This window comes from Tachypleus tridentatus, chromosome 10 (genome assembly GCF_004210375.1).
Source record: "Tachypleus tridentatus isolate NWPU-2018 chromosome 10, ASM421037v1, whole genome shotgun sequence".
Taxonomy (NCBI): Eukaryota; Metazoa; Arthropoda; class Merostomata; order Xiphosura; family Limulidae; genus Tachypleus; species Tachypleus tridentatus.
Genome location: NC_134834.1, coordinates 148,333,616 through 148,354,132, shown reverse-complemented (window position 1 = coordinate 148,354,132; position 20,517 = coordinate 148,333,616). Strand labels below are relative to the sequence as shown.

Below are 20,517 nucleotides of genomic sequence, written 5' to 3'. Positions count from 1 at the left end.
AACTTAATGGGCAGTGGTATTTCTAAATGCATACCAGTAAAAGAGAGAAAGTTTAGATATGAATTACCAGGAATGTACCAGATCATGTGTAAAAAGAGCACAAGTGGTATTGTGAAGAAAACATTTATGTGGTTATTAGTTGTCTTGCCATGGGCATCCTTTAATGCACATATCAGAAGGTTTTTAAAAGAGTTACATTCAAAATATAATTAAAATACTTATTTGTTTGTGTTATAACAATTAGTACAGCACAAAATCATGGCTAATAATCCATGTTTTAATAGTATATAGGTTTTATGTTTATAATTTTTTGAGGCAATATTATAAAAATCTGAATTCCCATAATGTGAGAAATTTGACTTTTACTTCCTCTAGGCATCTCCTCTTCTTCAATTTATTCACCACCTTTCCAATAAATATGAAATTTAACATAAACTACTTACTGTAATATTGTCATTACTCAGACAAAACATAAATTTTCATAGCTTTAAATCCTGTTTCGTTACAGAGCTACATGACAGAAAGTCATCCTTCTAATGTATCTTAGAACGGCTGGTATGGGTATTAACACTTTTATTGAAAAGCAGAGAACAAAGTGTTAAAACCCATACTAGCTGTTCTGAGTTACATTTTTATTTCAAGTGGGCTTCTCATTTGGTATGGTTTTGAATTTTGTGCAAAGCTACATAAGGACTATAATGTGTTAGCTGTCCCTAATTTAACAGTGTAAGACTAGAGGGAAGACAGCTAGTCATTACCACCCACTGCCAATTCTTGGGCTACTCTTTTACCAACGAATAGTGGGATTGACTGTCACATTATAACGCCTCCACAGCTGAAAGAGTGAGCATGTTTAGTGACAGGGATACAAACACATGACCCTCAGATTACGAGTCAAGTGCCTTAACCACATTGCCATAACAGGCCTGGGTTTCTCATCAACAAGAATTCGGACTTCTCTTACCACACCCACCTGCCTCATCCTCCCCTTTAAGGTTTGTTGACAGTTTTCTCTTATATTTAATATAATATTACTTTTAACTAAAAGAAAACCAAGGTTTTCATTTGTCAGATGACATATGTTGTTTTCTGTACTAAACATTATTAGTATCCCATTCAGTTCAAGATCTGTTCCCACAGGAAACATATCGACTAACCTGGATGAATTTTTAATGGCTCATTATATTTAGAACGCCAGAAAAATTGTCATAGCTATTGGACATTATCTACACTTTGCATGCTACTATTTTATTTTCTTTGGTGCATTACCTAATTAAATGAAAATTATTTACTGCACCACTATTATTAGTATTAAAAAAAATAGGGTCAAGTGTCATTAACAATCAACATAAAAAAAGCCCAGATAAGTACTTTATTTCCTTTTTTTCATGTGTATTCTAAATTTATTATTATAAACATATATGAAATGTAAAAATAGAAAACTCTTTAGGTTATTTAAGGGTAGGTTTGGTTTGTTTTAAATTTTACTTGGAAAGCTACGTGGGCTATCATTGCTATATGTCCCTAATTTTGTAGTGTAAAACTAGAGGGAAGGCAGCTAGTCATCACCACCCACTGTTAACTCTTGGGCTAATCTTTTACCAATGAATAATGGGATTGATCGTTACTTATAATGCCCCCATTGCTGAAAGCACAAGCATGTTTGGTGTGACAGGGATTTGAACCCATGATCCTCGAATTACATATCAAGTGCCTTAACCACCTGGCCATGCTGGGCCTTTTAAGGGTAAATTGAGTAAAATAAATAATATTATAAAACATTTTAACAAGGTAAGTATACAAGCAGATTGGAGTAGCTCATGGTAATGTAATTCAATGTCATAATGTGAACAATATGTTCACCATGTGTTTATAATAGCAGGAATAGTAGTTAGTCAAAGTTCAAAGTGCAATAAAATTTAAGGATAAACAAATACAGTTTCAGGTCACAATTTAAGGTCATTCTGGACAGAAGAAAATGTATTTATTTTGTGTGTTTTGTATTTTTTGTGCTTAAAGATTAGTTAAATTAATAAACATCGTAGAGAGTCAGAACACAGAAATTTAACAGATAAAATAAGAAGTTTTAATTTTAAAAACATGTTTGAAATGTGTTTAGATCTTAGAGATTACTAAAATCAAATTTGAGATGTTTTAGATGAAGAAACTTACTTTAATCTTAACATGAAAATCACTTTGAACACAGCCTAGTCAAAATAAACAAAAAGCAATATTCACAGATGAGTCTTTATTAGAGTACTTCACTAAATAAAAAATTTGATTTTTTTGTGTAAAAGAACTGCAGTTTACTGAAAGTCCACCAAATGTTGTGACAGTATGTGTGCTATGTTAATAGTTATTGACTGCATGAATCCTTTGACTAATAAGATTTAACACCGCAACAGGATTCATTTTGAGCAAATTTGAACTTAAAAGTGCAATATACCTATGTATTAGCTTTTAGTAATAATTCTCCTTGAGTAGTGTATTCAGTTTTGATCACCATATACTACATGTTAAGAGTGCAGAGATGGGTTACTGGAAGGCATCTGGTTTCAAAGAGTTGAACTACAAAGAAAGGCTTAAAGACTCAGTGCAAAACTAGGAATGACTTGACATTCACATTTACTGTGGAAAACTATCTGTAAGATATCTTCTTAAGTGATAGAATGATCAGGTTGGTAAAGGAAAGTCAAATAAATAGGGAAATATATTTAAGCTCCAATATAACTTTTGCTACAGACTAATTTCTCTTGAAGTTTTAAATTGTGGAATGGTTTGCCTAAGTTGTTACTTTAAAATTTCACATGAACCTTTGTTACAAAAATATACAAATGTGGAAAGCTATATTTTGATCAGTTGCTTTCTTTGCTGAAGTATTAGGTTGAGGAATAATTCGTGAGCGTTTTTAAATAATTTCATTCAAGCATTACATGCAAGACTATACAATACTTCAATGCATGAACACATTACACCCAAAACATTTATTATGATACTTTATTTCATGTAATACCTAGGTATATAGTATGCATTGTTTTAAACGAAATTGCAAGAAATTAAATGCGAAAACAGATGGTGTCGAAAATGCTCGATTTTGTCCACTTGACATTCCATTTAATGAGCTGAAAATGAAAGCAAAAATTAAAGACATATGAAAATCAAACACACCATCTCTTAGAGCAAAACATTATCTACCAAATGACATGAAATATTTTGCGAAAGCGTTTCATTTATGAATATATTTTGTTAACTTGAAAAAACGCTCATGAATTATTCCTCAACCCAATAGATCAATATTAAGGAGATGAATGGTTAGTATAATTTATAAAGTTTCACTTACCGACACAAGTTTTGATGCAGCTTGTCTTGAAGATCAATAAAACTTTTGTAGTTATCTTTAGTGAATGTTATGTCCCGCAGTATTGCACCTACAATGTAAGGCCTTACTTTTGCTGTCTAAAGAAAATCAGAAGTACACTGTCAGGTGTATGTTGAGAGAAAAGTTCTTTTATTTAGGAAAAGTAGTTAAATATTCACTGAATTTTAAGTAATGCAATTTAAATTTGTCAAACAATAAAAACTATTTAAAACACAACAGATTTAAGAGCATCTAACAATAACAGAAAATATGGCAGATATTAATTTAATAAATTGAAATGATGAACTTAACTTTAAAGCATATCAGCCCGAACAAATCTCATAAGCTGTCTGTATGAAACTATTTCCAACCTCATACAGATCACAAAATGAGTCTTTCATTTCCAAATGTTTTAAGTTTTCAAACACTTAACTTTTCTTAAATGAGAACCAAATACAAAACCTAAAGATAAATGTATTAATCTGAACTGTGGTTTTGTTGGAGAGGTTTCAGGCAGTGTCTGAAATATTGTCCACTGCTACTCACCACATGGACACAGTCCATAAATCTTCAATTGTCATATAATTTGTTGTATTCACTTTAATTTATAACTAAACATTTAAATTAATTTAGTTAAATCCAATATTAAAGAAATACAATTTTTAAATGATGTATTTCATATTTTTTCAAATCAACCAAAACTAGCCTGCTAAACATGAAAAGTAAATACATAGTTTCTTCAAAAAATGTATTCAGTGAATAATTCATAACATACACTTCTTTGCTTACAAATATCAAGTTTACTGTTGCTTTAACTCCATTTTAAACAAAGAAACCTTCTTAATACCTATATAAACAGCTAATTATCATTTGATAGTAAAGCCATGGCAACAATTGTAAGCACCACCTCTAATAAATGTTTCTGAATTACATATACTCCACATTTGGTAAATCTACAAATATAATGAAATGAACAACCTTTAGCAATAGTTACTAATATAAGAATACAATGAATAATGTTGGGATATTATAAGACACTCAGTTAAAAAATACTTGAATAAAGTAAGGAAGAAATGACTTTCAATTTCCATTAATGCTTCGATTTTCATTTATAATATGTAAACTTTCTTTTATTAACAGTTCATGACTATTAAATCTATAACACCCCTTTTTATTAGTTTAATGTTTTATAATTTCCCAACTCTGTCCCTCATAATTTTATATTATTAATTATACTAAAGTCTGTTCAATTCATTAATTTCATAATTTCCTGAAGATAAAATGTGTAATTCTGAAATATTCAATAAAGATGTTTACAACTGTTGCCATGGCTCTGCTATAAAATACTATACTTCATTTTCCACCAAATTAATCAACAACTACAGACATGTTATTAATGTATTCTTTTGTGAATCAATACAACTAACATTTAATGGATTAAAACCAGAGTATTGTAACCATACCCAATATCTAACTCTGCCTGTTCAAAGAAGTGAGGGACAGAAAACAAAGAAAAGATAAAAACATTAACCATACCACTATTCTACAACAGGCTGTTTGATAAACAAACCATTAACTACAATCTCCTCTTCTCTCCTACAATGATTATTTATCCAAAATATTAACTATATTTGCCATTCTTCAAAAACTGTTTTTTCAAGTTTTCAGGTACATCTTGAGCTATAATTACACAATACCAGTTTTGTTTTCATGCACAGTGCCAGAAATATCACAGTTGAAGAACACTAACTAAAAGTAGGTGAAAAATTGTATTAAACAACATTTGCAGCAAGGGAATGTGCACTTTTTATGCCCAAAGTTTAGGGCTCACTTTAGGGACTTGAAAGCTCTGGATTCTGTATTAAGTTTTATGCATCCTCCTGCTTTGCCAAAGTCATTTCCCAATTTTGACATTTTTATTGAGACAAAATGAAAAAATGGGTGAGTGGGGGGTGGGTTTGGCATTTTATGGCACAAAGCAATGAGGCTATCTGCACCAAACATCCAGTAAAAAAAGTATTAAAATTCATAAAAATGAATCAAGATAAAACAATATAAAGTTGAATTTTTAAAGTAACACTTAAACAGCAGAAAATCAAATTTTTATATCTAGTGTACAGCAGTAAGACAGAAATTACTGTTTTAATGGGCATTCTGAAGCATAAGTTGAATGGTCATAACTTGCCCAGATGACTAACAGGTAAGTATAAACACCAGCGTGAGTCACCTGAAGTTAGCCTTTCCAGCCCTGGTTTGGAGTTATGTGACATTATGACTGTTTTCTAATTTCATATTGAACTAGCTGTACTTCAAAAAGGAATCATAAAAAAAGTCTAATTTATGAATAAAAAATTTAAATAGTATTAAAAAGGTCAATGGCCTTTATAAACTAAAAACATTTGTAAGGTTGGCAGTGTCACTGTCACCAATGACACTGTCCAATGTTAAGGGTAAACCTTGGGACAAAACATGTCTAAAATGATGCCGTTGTTGAGAGTCGTAACAACGGAAAGACAATATGGCTTATTGTGACCTGAGTGTCACACAGACAACACAAATCACAGCAAACAATGGCAGAGCCCACAGAGTCATCTAATTTTGAACCATCTGTATAAATGGGAATGGAAGGATGGTTCAAAAGATGTTCAACAAATAGAAAGCAATATTCCAATCAGGAGTATCTGTCTTCTTCATATGACTCAAAGAAAGGTCACATTTGGGGATAGTAATTAGCCATGGTGGGATGAGTTGAGCTGTGGATACTGCTATGTCATCCAAAGATAGACCAAATCATCCAACTGCACCTGGAGACGAAGGCTAAAAGGAATAGTTGCAGACCAACTATTATGAAAATGTGAAAGTCACTGAGGAAGGAAAACACAACCCCATCTGGGATGCTGTGGTAAAGACCAAAGTTTTTTAAGCATACATTAAAGATAGCTGCAAATTATGAAGGTGTAAAGGGGTTCATGGGACTCTATATACAAACTGTGGATTGGAGAAGTGCAGAAGGCCCCTGTGCAGAGCCAACGCCCCTGATGGTGAGCAGGGTTCTATATTTTCAAGGCTGAAGTCCTGGCAGAGCCGTAGACCAGAGACCCAGAGTCTAGTTTTGATCAAATAAGGGCATGATAGGTTTTATCATGGAACATCAATCTGCCCCTAAGAGGTGGAAGAGGACACGGAGGATGTTCAGTGCCCTTTTGCATTTGACACTTAGATGCCTGATATGTGGAATAAAGATTAGCTTACGGTCAAATATAAGCCCTAAGAACTTTGCCTCAGGGACCACAGAAAGCACAGCTTCACCAATACAGAGTTCAGGATCAGGGCAAATACCCCATTGACAGCAAAAGTGTATGCAAACAGTTTTGGAGAGAGGAAGTCTGAAACTGGTTGATGTGGTCCTTCTCAGTAAATGATTCAGGGCACTCTGTAGCTGCCACTCATTACACATACCTCATATTTGACAACTGACATGAGATGTGGAAGTCGTTGACAAAGATACCATTTGCAACTGTAGGGAGTAGTTGTCCACTGATGCCATTAATCTTTAGAATGTAAAGTATGATACTCAAGACACAGCCCTGAAGGACTCCAAGATCCTATGGAAAACTGTCAAACCCACACTGACCTGGAATTGCCAATTCATTAAAAAATGTTTAATAAAAATTGGTAAATTGCCACACAACCCGTACGAATGGAAGTTTCGCCAGATACCATACCTACACATTCTATCATAAGCCTTCCCAAGGTAAAAAAAAATACAGAAACAAGATGTTGTGACTTGAGAAAGGCTTCCCTGATTGATGTTTCAGGTGGTCCATGGTGGAGTGCTGTCTTCAGAACCCACATTGAGTGGGTGAGAGGAGGTTGTTTGATTTGAGGAACAAAACAAGATGAGCATTAACCATACTCTCTAAAATCTTACAGAGACAGCTTGTCTAAGCAATTGGATGGTAATTCAGAGGAATCTTGGGATCCTTCCCAGGTTTAGGAAGAGAGAGTACAATAGCATGGCATCAAGCATTAGAAAATGCTTTCTCTTACCAGATACAGTTAAATACAATCAGGAGAATGGTAAGAGAGGTAGGAGAGAGATGGCTCACCATCTTATAATTAATATCATCAGGTTTGACTGATGTACTGCCAGACTGATGAAGAGCAAGTTTAAGTTCCACCAGTGTAAGGAGGTGATTACAGTCACAGAGACAATCAGCCTGAAAGGAAAGAAGTGACCATTCTGCCCATGTTTTGATGGCTAAGAAGATGAAGGATGAAGCAGAAGTGCTAGATGCATGAGAAAAGCTTTCGTCCAGAGTACTGGCAATGCTCTGGGTATCAACAACTTCCTAGTCATAAGAGAACAAGATTGAAAGGGAGTTAGAAGGATACTGGCCACTAATCTTTTGAATTTTGTTGCATATGAATTTGGAACTGGTGGTAGAAGAAATGATAGAAGTATATTTAATCCAAGATTTCTTCTAGCTTTGACATCTGACCTGCTGGGCACGTGCATGGGCCTACTGAATTGCAATGCGGTTTAAAAGCGTGGGATATCTTCGAAAAGTATCCCAGACCCGTTTTTGAGTTTTTCTTCTCATGTTGCTGGCAGAATTCCACCAAGTACTAGGATATTGTGGGAAACATTTCAAGGTTTTAGGAATACACTAAGCAGATCCCTGTATAACAGTCAGTTACTGCTGCCACACAATCATCTATTGATGGCTTACACACGATGGCAGGATCAAGTTCTGAGAGAGTGGTGAAAGAAGGCCAATTAGCCTGGTCCAACTTCCATCAAAGCATGTGGGTCGGATGACATCGACCACAGCCACTCTATCTCAAAATGATAGGAAAATGATTACTGCCCTGTGGATTACCATCAACTCTCCAAGAAAGGTAAGTGAAAAGTGAAGAGGAGCAGATAGAAAGATCTATAGCAGTAAAAGACTGACAAGGTGCATGAAAATAAGTATAAGGACCAGCACTGAAGAGAGACAGGTTGTAGTCCAAGAGCATGTGCTCTAAAAGCACGACCCCTCCCATCAATACTAGCACCATCCCAAAGGGGATTATGTCCATTAAAATCCCCCAGTAGCAAAATGGGGGATGGTAACTGTTCAATGAGGGTATCAAGGTCTGACTGATTATAGATCTCTTCAGGAGGCAGGTAGAGAGAACAAATAGTGATGGTACAGCCCAAGGAAACACAGATGGCTACAGCCTCCAAGGGTGTATCAAGTGATAAGGATAAGGTTGGCACACACTGATCAACCAGCAATGCCACTCCACCATGCACTTATCCATCATGACCTTTTGTTTCTGTACAAATAGAACTGCCAAAGGGTAACTGTATCAGCAGATTTCAGAAATGTTTCCTGTAAGGAGAGGCACACAGGATGGTAAGAATCAATGAAATCCTTCATGTCATCTAAATTTGATCAAAACCTCGACAGTTCCACTGGATCAGAGTGGCCATTGTTATTTAAGTGGAGGAGAATGTGGCAGGGAGATTTTTGGTTCACAACAACGTTTATTTTTTATTGGATGAAGATTATCAACCTCCACGGATTATGCCCTGGGTCATGTAGGCAGGTTTCTGACTGTGGACAAAGATTCCAAGAATGAATGGTCGATTTACTTTTCAGGACTGCAGAAGAGGATGGACCCGAAGAAACATTTGAACCTGAATGAAGTGAAACTGTGCAGCCACTGGAAGAAGTGGTAAAGACAGAGATGTAAGTAGACACAGATGTATCAACTTTTTAATTATGGAGGGCACAAGATTCTTAAGATATTTTGCAAATGACTATTGGAGGCACAAAAATATCTGTCTGCACGCCTGCTGTGGTAATGGACTGCAGCAGCATGTGTCTGAGACAGAGTTGGGACAGTAATTTCAGAACCTCTGAGCAGGTGATGTTATTAACAGTTTTTAAGCATTGCACCTTTTTCTCTTCTACCCATTTAGGACAAAAAATAAAGTAAGATGTTTGTGATGTCAAAATACTAAGTCTTTCTTTTCGTATGAATTAGCAACTAAAATTACAAATATCGACAAGTTAAAATATAAAATAAAAACATCATATCTTTTTATTTACCTGAGATATGACTTGTGTATTGAATCAAACACACAGCAGTTCTGTTCCCCACTTTCCATTTTTGGAAACAGTCCCCTACACACATTTACTCAAAGTATGGCACGTGAGTAACCAATCAACAGCTTATAATGTCCTCAGAGTGGTTTTCTCAGCTATTTTAATCAGGTAAAAGACTACCACTTTCTTTTGAACCAAAACTTTTGAGAGGTGGGTTTTATTTTATCTTTAGTCTGCTACAAATTCCATATATTTTTAAGACCTAAATACAATTTACTTATTAAGCTTTATAAATTATAGTGAAGTTCTATGATATTGATACAGTAATTTATGATTTATTAGTTATTCAACTGTGTATTGATATATATAAACTAAAAAAATATTTTGTTTCAAATCCTCCATGTACAAAATTATAAGTCTTAGCAACCTATGTCCAGCAGTTCAAAGCTAGAAGAGATAATTATTTACTTTAGTTCTTTATTTGTTGTCCTATGTTTTAAGAGAAATAAGTTTAATAACTTATTTCCAAATAGAAATAATTTATACACATATATATAATAACTGAAATGTGACTATATATTACAAAATACTAATCCACTAAAACACAGCCAAGATAGAGGAGACTAAATGTTAATTTTATATTACTGGACACATAATGAGTGCATGTGCACCATGTTAATGCAAGTTAGACATGACTGAAAGGTCAGTATTATATTTAGAGTATTATAAGACTTGAGCTACTTAGACTAAACATTTGTATTTTCATGTTATAATACGTAGTTATTCCAGTACAAAAATCATTAATTGATACTTTTTTCCTAATATTTCAAGATGGTTACAAGGTTAATCATTGGCAGATCCCATATAGTTAGAGTAGGGAAAATAACAGATAAAATATAAATTTTTATGAAAACAAATGTTTGAAATGTATTTAGAAGGTTTTAAAGATTATGCAAGTAATATCCAAGATTTTTGTGATGAATAACAGTTTTTAATCTTAACTTGAAATTACTTTACATTAGGACTAGATTAGATATTTTCCCAAACAAATTTTTAGTAAAAATTCGAATTTTTGTGTACAAAAAACTTGTTATATCTAATAAAAGTCTCCCAATGTTTGTAAAGATACACATACTGCATCAAAATTTATACTATAAATACTTAACATGTGCAAATATATACATTAACACGTATATTATACTGAGCCTACTGTCAAAGGGTTAAAGGGAAGAATGAAACCAGAAAATGCAAAAAATAATATTCTTCTGATACATACCAACAATCTACAATGACAACAAAACAAAGAAATCTAATTGGATAATTCATTGTACAATAATATTTAAAAACACATATACAGCTCTCTACTTACAGCAGGTTTTACTAATATTTTCTGTATCTGTCCTGATGCAGGAGGAACAGCCTTATAATGTGGGATCTTCATCCTAATTTGATAGTGAGAGAAGTTGCATTTTAGACATTTTTTTTACATCATAACATAATAATTGAAGAGAAGATAAAATTGTGAAAATTAATGCATGTACTAAGTTCCAAATAATCCTCTGAAATATATTACATTCTCTAGTTATAATTTTTCTTCTTGTAAACTTTTCAAACCATGACTTATTTCGTCAAGAATTGTCTGTAATCACTTTTAGAAACCTCACACAAATAAGGAAGGTGTGAATAATGCATCGTGCAAATAACGATATCATTAGGAAAAAATACTACTAATGATAATATCATTATTTACACCAAATATTTCATGGTTCTTACTAATTTCATAATATTCACAAGCTAGGTATGACAACATACAGGAAACAAATGTAATCTACCTACTTCCCAGTTATAAAGGAAACATTCAAACTGTATAAAAACATGAGGAATTCTTCAGTAGCTACAGCACTTGAAATTCTTTTAGGCAGAATTAGAAAAAATTAATCTGTGAGGCCCATTTTTGGTTTTTATTAGCTATACTTTTTGCTTCAGAAATACCAAGTGTGGGGCATGCAAATACCTGATTACTCATCAGAATCACAACCAGTTTATTCTCAAATTGAAATTATTTTAGACAGTATTAGAGTAAATTAATCTATGAGACCTTGGATGTGGTCAAATATATCAATCAAAATGGTTTGATCTCCCGAGTCCAAAACTGTTATTAGATCTCAAACTAGTCAAGAGATAATGGAGCTATAAGCCACCATACTATGGCTAATAAGTATTCCAGGAAAAACTCTCTAAGCATAACTTCTAACAGATAGATCCTGCCTTGTTTCTTGAGTATGAAATTTCTTCAGAACTGAATAAAGTGTAAGAAAAGAGATTAAAGCATCATGCAGCCACAACTCATTAAAACATCCACCCTTACAAAATTAAAATAAAATCTCTTCCACTTTTCAATGAAACAAAGCTTAAATATTACTATTACATTAACTTCCTATGCAAGAAGGCAGGCATGTGTTCTATTTTCCTATTACACAAAATTTACAAAAGGCTCATAACCAGTTTGGGAAGATATCTATATGCAAGAAAAAACAGCTGTGGCTATTTACTTTCATGGTAAATTTATTCTAAACAAATTTTTGTTTCTTGAATATTAAAGGTACAGATATGTAAATTAATTTCATTTTTTTTAAAGTTTGTTTTTACACATTTTGGTATGGATTACTATTTATGTGGTCAGTTAAGAATGCAGAATTATTGATGGTGTGATGATTTTACCTCTATTTTCCATTTTTGTTATCGAAGTCACACAAAGTCTTGAATAGAGAACACTTCAAAAATGCAATTTTTATTTAAATTATTTGAACAACTAACATTCAAATTCCCCTCCTAATAATCCATTTGTTGAAAAATACATCCAAAATAACAATGTTTTATTTGAGCCAAATCAACAACTAGCTTTTCAATTTCTCTTCCCACCAATTCATTTGTCGGAGATTCGAATCAACGTAGAAATTCTTATGTAAAATGTCCGAGCATCTAAAATCTGTATGTTAGAAAGTTCTAGCCAACATGCCACAAAATTCTTCAAGAAACATTACTATTATATTGCCTTATTAAGATGAATAATAATTTAAAAGAAAAAATATGTTCCATAAGCAGCAAGATATATAGAAGAATCATTTTCCCATTGCTTACATTACAGTTTAATTTGCCAATGAAATTTAAAGGTAACTCCATTTTTTATCTTTCCAATTCCATTATAATTTATACCAAATTCTGTTCACATGACAAGTAATATATACACCTCTAACACATGTGAATTCTCAATTATCAGACTTTCTTGAATTGGGCTCAAAATTAATGGCAGTAAGTTAAGAGATTGTTGGTTAGAGTTGAAGTTTCCTCGTAATATGTAAAAGGTAGCCAAAATCTCGTAATATAAATGATTGAAGTGCATATATCATGGGCAGTCTCAGTTGTAAGAATCTGGGAATCTTCTTTCTGCAATTTTTCTTTTAGTACCTTCTACATATTACTAGGAAACTTCAACTCTAACCAACAATCTCTTAATTTACTGCCATTAATTTCAAGCCCAATTTAAGAAAGTCTGATAGTTGAGAATTGTAGATTCTGGCTACCATCACTCGGACTAATTAGACCCATGTTTTGTGGATATTTAAGCTGCAAGGCATACCCAGGCTAGGTATCAGAAAATAGATCAAGTAAGAATGCAGTTTCATCTTTTCTGATTAGTTGCTGAGGTAATTAGCACCCACAATGACTGGCTATACTCTTAATATTTGTTATTGCATTGCTCTTAATTTGTCAATGACTGAAACAAATGTTAGGCCTATGGGTTCTGGCATTATGCCAGCTTTCAGTGTTTAAAACTACACCTTCTAATAATACAATAATTTTTTTCAGTATATGTTACCCATTAGCAGTGTGCTACTGTGCTTATGGCCTAGATAAAAAAACTTTCACCAAAATAGAGTATATTTTAACTTTTGTGAAATAGTTAAAAAGTGTTACACATAATGAAAATAATTTTTGATGCTCAAAAATATCTGAAAACACGATACACAAGATTCATTTATTTATATATATTTATCATTCTTAATACATGACATGATTAATCATGAAACAGTTATAATCAACATTAGAGAAGAAAGTTGTTGCTAGTAACAGAACTAAATTTGCTAGTAAAAAAAAAAAAACTAGCAGCCATGTGCTGGGCCTTCAAAAGCTGGAGTCAAGACCTGTTAAATGTATCTTTTAATGACTTTATTTCAATTACAAGTACCATTAGATTTAAACAACAACAAAGAGTCCATTCACATTTTTATATTGCAGGTAACTCTCAAGCTGGTGACTTGTTTACACCTATGTAACACCAGGGTCTACATACTGCATCTTACTTAGTGACAGCTATGTTTTTGTCTGTTATAGTACTTGTTCTGTACCCCAGTAGTTATTAAAGGAAGTAGTTGCAAAAATTAATGTTTTGTTTATAATTATTTTGTAAGTTTCGTATGTAATTAGGGACACTTCAACCAACAAAGTCGTGTATCCACAAGTAACTTAATTTATAAAGAGTTTATGTAAGAAAATGTTCAACAAACAGGATCTTATCAACTATTTGTAATACTAAACTAAATAATAAATAAAATATATCCAGTAAAATAAACAACAAATAATCTAGTGCATTATTAGAATAATAAAATATTTTAGAGACATTATCAGTTCTTTCACTTCTATTTAAAACTTACTTGCCCTGAAAAATCAGAAGAGCTCTTGCCAGTCCTTCCAAACACAAGAGATCGTACCTGATGGAAACAATAAAAACTAACAGAATATTTTCACAAAATGCACCGTTGTTCCTTTGATACAATTCAAAGAAATAAAACTCTTATGGAAACAACCATTTTATCCAGAAAACTCGTGCATGACTTGTGTTATAATTCAGGGATTTCTCTATTACTTTTTTTGAGTGATATGTGATTTTTTTCACTCAAAAATAGAAATGAATAATAATATAATGCCAAATATGTTTCACAGCATTTCTAAGTGTGTGTGTTTTCTTATAGCAAAGCCACACCAGGCTATATGCTGAGTCCACCGAGGGAAATCAAACCCCTGATTTTAGCATTATACATCCGAAAGCTTACTGCTGTACTGTCAGCAGACATTTCAAAGTGAAAAAATGTTCTCAAAAACTATATAACATTTTTTTAACTCACAATATTCTTTTAGAACTTTCCAGTTTTTTAATATTTTACTAGTTTCAAATTGACACAGACACCTCCATTTTTGTCACTTTTTCTAGGCAATTGTAAATCTTCACTTATTTATATAATTTCAGGAGATTAAAATTATTAATAATTCACATTAGGCACATGTATTATTGACACATTTAATTCAACTTGAAATTTCTTTATATATACATATGTTTATATCTGTATGCATGTCTTGCATTAGCACTATGTGCTTAAGCATGCTATATCAGTATGACTTATTAATAATAAAACTAGCATTTGAGATACCAAAATGTTCTTTTTTTGCAGAATGCATAAGTAATTTAAATGGTGAAATACAGTACCAAGTGCTAGCATTTCATGAAATTATTTTCTGTCCACAACTGTTATAAATAATTCATTTTGTGATATACAACAAATTAACTGCATTGACTTTCAGAAAGTTAGACTAAAAATAGTTGTGGATGAGATGTGTAATTGAAAACATATCTGTGAAAACGTTGATACTCTATGTTTCAACTGCAATGAGTGGTGAAAGTGTTAATAATGTGCACTTAGGTTCCCAAACTTAAGGTTAAAAAGATCCCACAGACTTGAACACATGATAGAAATTAAGCAACTGTTCAATATGAACTAAATAAAATATGGTAAACTATAGTTTGATGTGTTTTACATTTTGAGAAAAGCTACACAAGGGGTGTCTGCACGAGCCATCCCTAATTTAGCAGTGTAAGGCCAGAGGAAGGTAATTCATCATCATCACCCACTGTCAACTGTTGGGTTATTTTTTCATCAACGAATAGTGGAACCAATCATTACATTATAATGTCCCCACAGCTGAAATGGCAAGCATGCATGGTGGGATGGAAATTCAAATCCAAGACCTGCAGATTGCGAGTCGATTATCCCAATGACCTGCCAAATTCAACAGCAGACAACAGAACACGTTTACTTTGAAACCATTTTACAATTTCATTCTAGTTTAGTTGAAGCACAAGGGCCAAACACAAATATGTATGACACAATCAAACTGACATTTTTTTTTTTTTTAAATACAAGCTTTCATGTGGTCACATTTTCCCAATGAACGATTGTTTTATTATTCCTTGAGAAGGCCCTCCTCAGAACTTGTGTGAAATAAAAGCTTTTGGGAACAAACAAGGACCTTTACCTGTTGGCTGGAATTTCAATCCGGTAAATGACATCTTCAGATGCTCCTTCAGATTTATCTTCCCCTTGTTCTTTAGAAATCATCTGTTTTTCAGTAGTCTTTCATCAACAGAATAAAGAGACTCATTAAAGTTTGTAATAAATGACCAATTTCATGGATTAAGAATACACATTAATCACAGCACTATAGCTTTTTAACAAAGTAACACATAAACATAGGGTGGAGATATTTAACTAAGACCTCTGAAATGCTCTGGATGGTTTGGAAATGTAGTATCAAAGAAACACTAGTGTTGTTATTCATAATTCTTATAATAACAAGAAAGGATGTAGTGTGTTTCAGCATCTTTGGTTTGACGTACAGGTGCAGAATCTGACATCAAGAGCTGTTCAGAAACGTACTAGTTAGGTTTAGAAAAATTTACAATGAGTACAGGAATAGAATTAATGGGAAATGTCAACTTTAATATTAACATTAATTATTAAATTTCATTTTTGGTGTCTCCAATAAAAGCATGATTTGGCAAAACAATTTCCCTCTTGATTCTAAAACCAAACAATGTAAGGTGCTGTTTGTTTAAACTCGTATATAAACTTCCCTTTGGTAGGTATGTGGGCGTAAAGAGTAAAAGTACACCTGGCTCAGTTTTGACGATTTGGTTGACAGAGGGTGACCTTGATGGGCTAAATAATATTCTGTTACCTTGTTTTATGTTCTTAAAGACCTTGCAGTGGTTATATAGCAGCTGAATATCTAAACTGTGAGTAACATCATGTTGTAATTCACCAACTTGTATTCAGGTGTAGTCTGTACTAGCAACAGCACATTTAGAAAAGATGAGTTCCACTTACCACTTCATCAAGTTCAAGGCCAAATTCAAAACACAAACTGTTGAATTCATCTTCAGCTAATAAATAAAATATATTCAAAGATAAGTTCATTGTATAAAGAGAGAAAACAACAGGAATCCGAGTAACATCACTGCTATATCTTTAGCTTAACAACTTTACTGCTGACATAACTTTACTGTCATGACCTACAAGGAATATACTTTCAACATATCACCAAAAAACAAGTGCCCCATTGTAATTCATTAAGACTGTACCACAAATAAATTGAATGAAAAATAAAATTTAAACAGGGAAACACCTCATGGCAGTTAATGAAAGCATAGGCTCTCTAGTAGCACATAAAATATTCTAATTATACAAAAAAACATAGGTAGCAAATATTCAAATTGCATGTGTGTGTAAATTCACAGAGTCAATATTTTCTATCTCATGCACAAAATCCCAATTATATAATTTTTTATTTTTTTTTCACATATGACTTGGTCTGATCCCCAATCATATAATTCTTTGAATTTGTTTTTTTGAGTGATTTGTTCTAATTCCCAAATACACGAAACTTTGTTTTTCAAGTAGCTGTAAACAATTTCACAAGATTTATCTTAAAGAAAAATCTTGATAAAAAACAAAATGATTTACGTCTACTTTGTTCATTCAATAAGAAAATACCAATTTCTATTAAACAATGGTCAGTTACAGTCATGTATGAAAATGTTTTAATATTTTTAATATATTTCTGTGACTACTATTTTTGAAATGCAAACAAAAGTCAAACTGTCTCTTGGTTACTTTGTTCTAATGGTGAAAAGCTAAATCCAAACTTATTTTGAAACAATCATAAAAAAGAAAACATTATCAGCAAATAAGCTGCTTAAATAAGTATCCCACATGATACAACTTGGAAAAAATATCAAACGATTTGAATTAACTGACACAGCTCACAAATAAGTCAACCCTTCTCTACTGATTTTGTTTCAGAAATATAAATCACTATACATTATAGTCTTTTGAAACTTAGTTATTTTAAACCAATATTTGTTACTTTGGTTAAGAAAGCATTTAAAGTCATTTTTGTAGCTCTGCATTTCAATCACTGTAGGTATGAAAGTTGTTCAATAACCTGTTTCCTGCAAAGTTGCTTTTGCAGTCAATTCTTAATATGGGGAAAAAAAATACATGTATTACTAGATGTACTTCCATTGAGTCCCTGAAAGTGTTATTTTTTCAGAGTAAATAAAACCAACTATCTTTATTTCTTCTTTTTAAGTTCATATGTCATGCTGTGTTGTAGCCTACAGTGTGCATAATTATTCTCATGATTCCAAGCATGCACACATTTTTCTGGTGTTACAACAGTACAAATTGCAGTGTTAATAGTCCCTTATACAACATCAATGTGTTGTCTACTGACTGACAAACAACATACTACTGTACAGCATTGGGACAGGTGATTAAATACAGACCTCATGATCTCATTGTTTATTATACTACTGAGTACCACATGTGATAGTGACTGAGCTAAAGATATTTCATTTTAAAATAAAATTATTTTAAAATCTACATGTTGCAGTGCTAAAACCAAATAGTGGGATTTGGACCAACTCTCTTATAACACATCCATGACCCTGAAGTACAGAGTAAAGTTTCATGCCAAGAGGATATGCAAATCATAAATCTTCAACTCCACAATCTAAGTATGCTAATTATTAGGCCATGCCTAGCCTACTAAAAGTTGTTAGTTATTCAATTAACTATAAGTCTGAAGAATATCTGATACAGACAACTAATGAGTAGCATACCAGCAGAAGAGATAGACAATTAGCTCAATCAGTATAATCGATTACACTGACTAGTGACAATTAGCTCAATCAGTATGATCTATTACATTGACTAGTGCTAATCAAGTAATCAAACTAAGCATACCCAGTTATTACCATTTTTTATTATTGTAACATCCTATAAATTGAAATATTTCCATTATGATTTCTTGTGTAAATAATCAAAATTATTATTCCAATTGCCCAAGTCTCATGTAAAAATAACTGATTAGTGAGTTTAAGGGAAGGTTGGACAAATGACTTTGTTCTCAGTTTAGTTTAGTGGATGAGACAGCTATAATGGACCTACAGCCCCCTTGCTAGTCTTAAATATTGATAGGTGGAATTCTTCCTTTAGTTGCAGGCATCTGTTGGCACATAAACATTACACACACCATCATATCCTTACACATTCATTATATTACACATAAATTATGTTATAATAGTTTAAAAGTTTATAATTATCAAAGCCTAAATTATAAAGTAACTCAATTACAGAGTATTAGATGTGTAAGGTGATCCATGTTGATTTGAAACTCTTAGTGGAGTTCATTATCACCACCATACAAAATGCACAGCTGCAGGATATAAAAAGTGAACTGCCACATTAGGGAAGGAGTTCATAGTTTCAAGTTTGTACCATGAATATGGGTTTTACCAGGTAACTTATAGTCTATGTTGCCAACGATCAGTGTTGAAATCAGATTAATATATGTACATAACGAATGAATGCCTAGTAATGTGACTTGTTAAGCACATGAAAGCCACTTGCCCAATGTACCTGAATTGCCCTTTGTAATGTTTTGTGTTAATAAACAATTCCCAAGAATTCAATTGCATGTCTTTATACATTTGAACAATTATAGGCATCACTGAAGGGGGAGAGCCATCAGTACACCAGTACTAAAATATCACCACACTGTATGACAAGTGATGAATCAAATAATAGACTGGGGTTTATACTCATTGTTGTCATTCTTAACAGCTTGTGTGTTGAAAAATTTAGAAGAATAAATTAGTAACATCAGTGCTATGTAAATAAAGGTTCATGATACTGTTTATAAATGGAACTAAAAACACCATATGAATAATGTAGAGTCCATCATTATAAGAACCACAGGCTTGTTGTTTTTCTGTTTGCCCCTGTCCTGATATGATGATGAGAGGGTGGAATTCCCCATCACAATATGACTCAATGACAAGTGATGAATCATATAAAAGGTTGGACTTCAATATTTTTAAAACCATCCTTTATTTTGAATAAAATCATAAAATTCCATTCTTAAACTTTTGTTAAAACATCTCACAAATATCATGAGCATCTCACTAACAATAGGTTATTACCCGACACATGGAAAGAAGTCATTATCACCACGATACCAAAGAAAAAAACAAACAGGACAAATCCTGATAACTTCCAACCCATCAGTTAGTAGTCTTGTCAAACTGATGGAGAAAATCATTTCAAATTGACTCCTTCATTTCTGTGAAATAAATAACATCCAAATCTCAAAATGCTTCCAAGAAAAATAGACAAACAGTAGATCACCTCACACGACTCACTGAATCAATTTACAAAGCATTTAATAACAATCAGGTAACCATAGGTGTATTTTTTGATGTGAAAAAAGCATTTGACAGTGTTTGGCATAACGCTATTAAGTATAAATTAACTCATCTGAAAATAAATCACACTATTATTAAATGGATATCAAACTTCTTAACAGATAGAACAGCCCAAGGAAAAGTCAACAAAACCTTATCAAAATCTTTCAATATAACTCTTGTACATTATTTTTGTTAGTGATATACCTTTTCCCAGTTTAACGTACACTTACAATTCACAATATGCAGACAACATTGCTATCTGGAGTATCTCAAGAAACCCACTAATGGCTATGTCTCGCTTTCAAGAAACACTAAATAATGTCACGAGCTGGAGCAACAAGTGGAAAGTAGTTTTAAATCCAACAAAAATGTAAACAATCACTTTTTATAGGAAAATAAAATGACACAGAAAA

General features: G+C 32.6%; 1 protein-coding gene across 4 annotated transcripts in view; it reads right to left on the bottom strand.

Moving 5' to 3' along the window:
* Positions 1 to 20,517, bottom strand: part of beta-PheRS (phenylalanine--tRNA ligase beta subunit) — a 50,418-nt gene that overhangs the window by 27,741 nt on the left and 2,160 nt on the right. For 3 of the 4 annotated variants that reach the window (XM_076464381.1, XM_076464384.1, XM_076464383.1), the window contains exons 2-6: positions 16,683 to 16,738; positions 15,832 to 15,929; positions 14,175 to 14,231; positions 10,829 to 10,901; positions 3,341 to 3,456 (exon numbers count right to left, since the gene is read on the bottom strand). In XM_076464381.1, coding sequence (XP_076320496.1) covers positions 3,341 to 3,456; positions 10,829 to 10,901; positions 14,175 to 14,231; positions 15,832 to 15,929; positions 16,683 to 16,738 — 400 coding nt within the window. The remainder of the gene's footprint in view (positions 1 to 3,340; positions 3,457 to 10,828; positions 10,902 to 14,174; positions 14,232 to 15,831; positions 15,930 to 16,682; positions 16,739 to 20,517) is intronic. The other variant, XM_076464382.1, reaches the window with a different exon arrangement.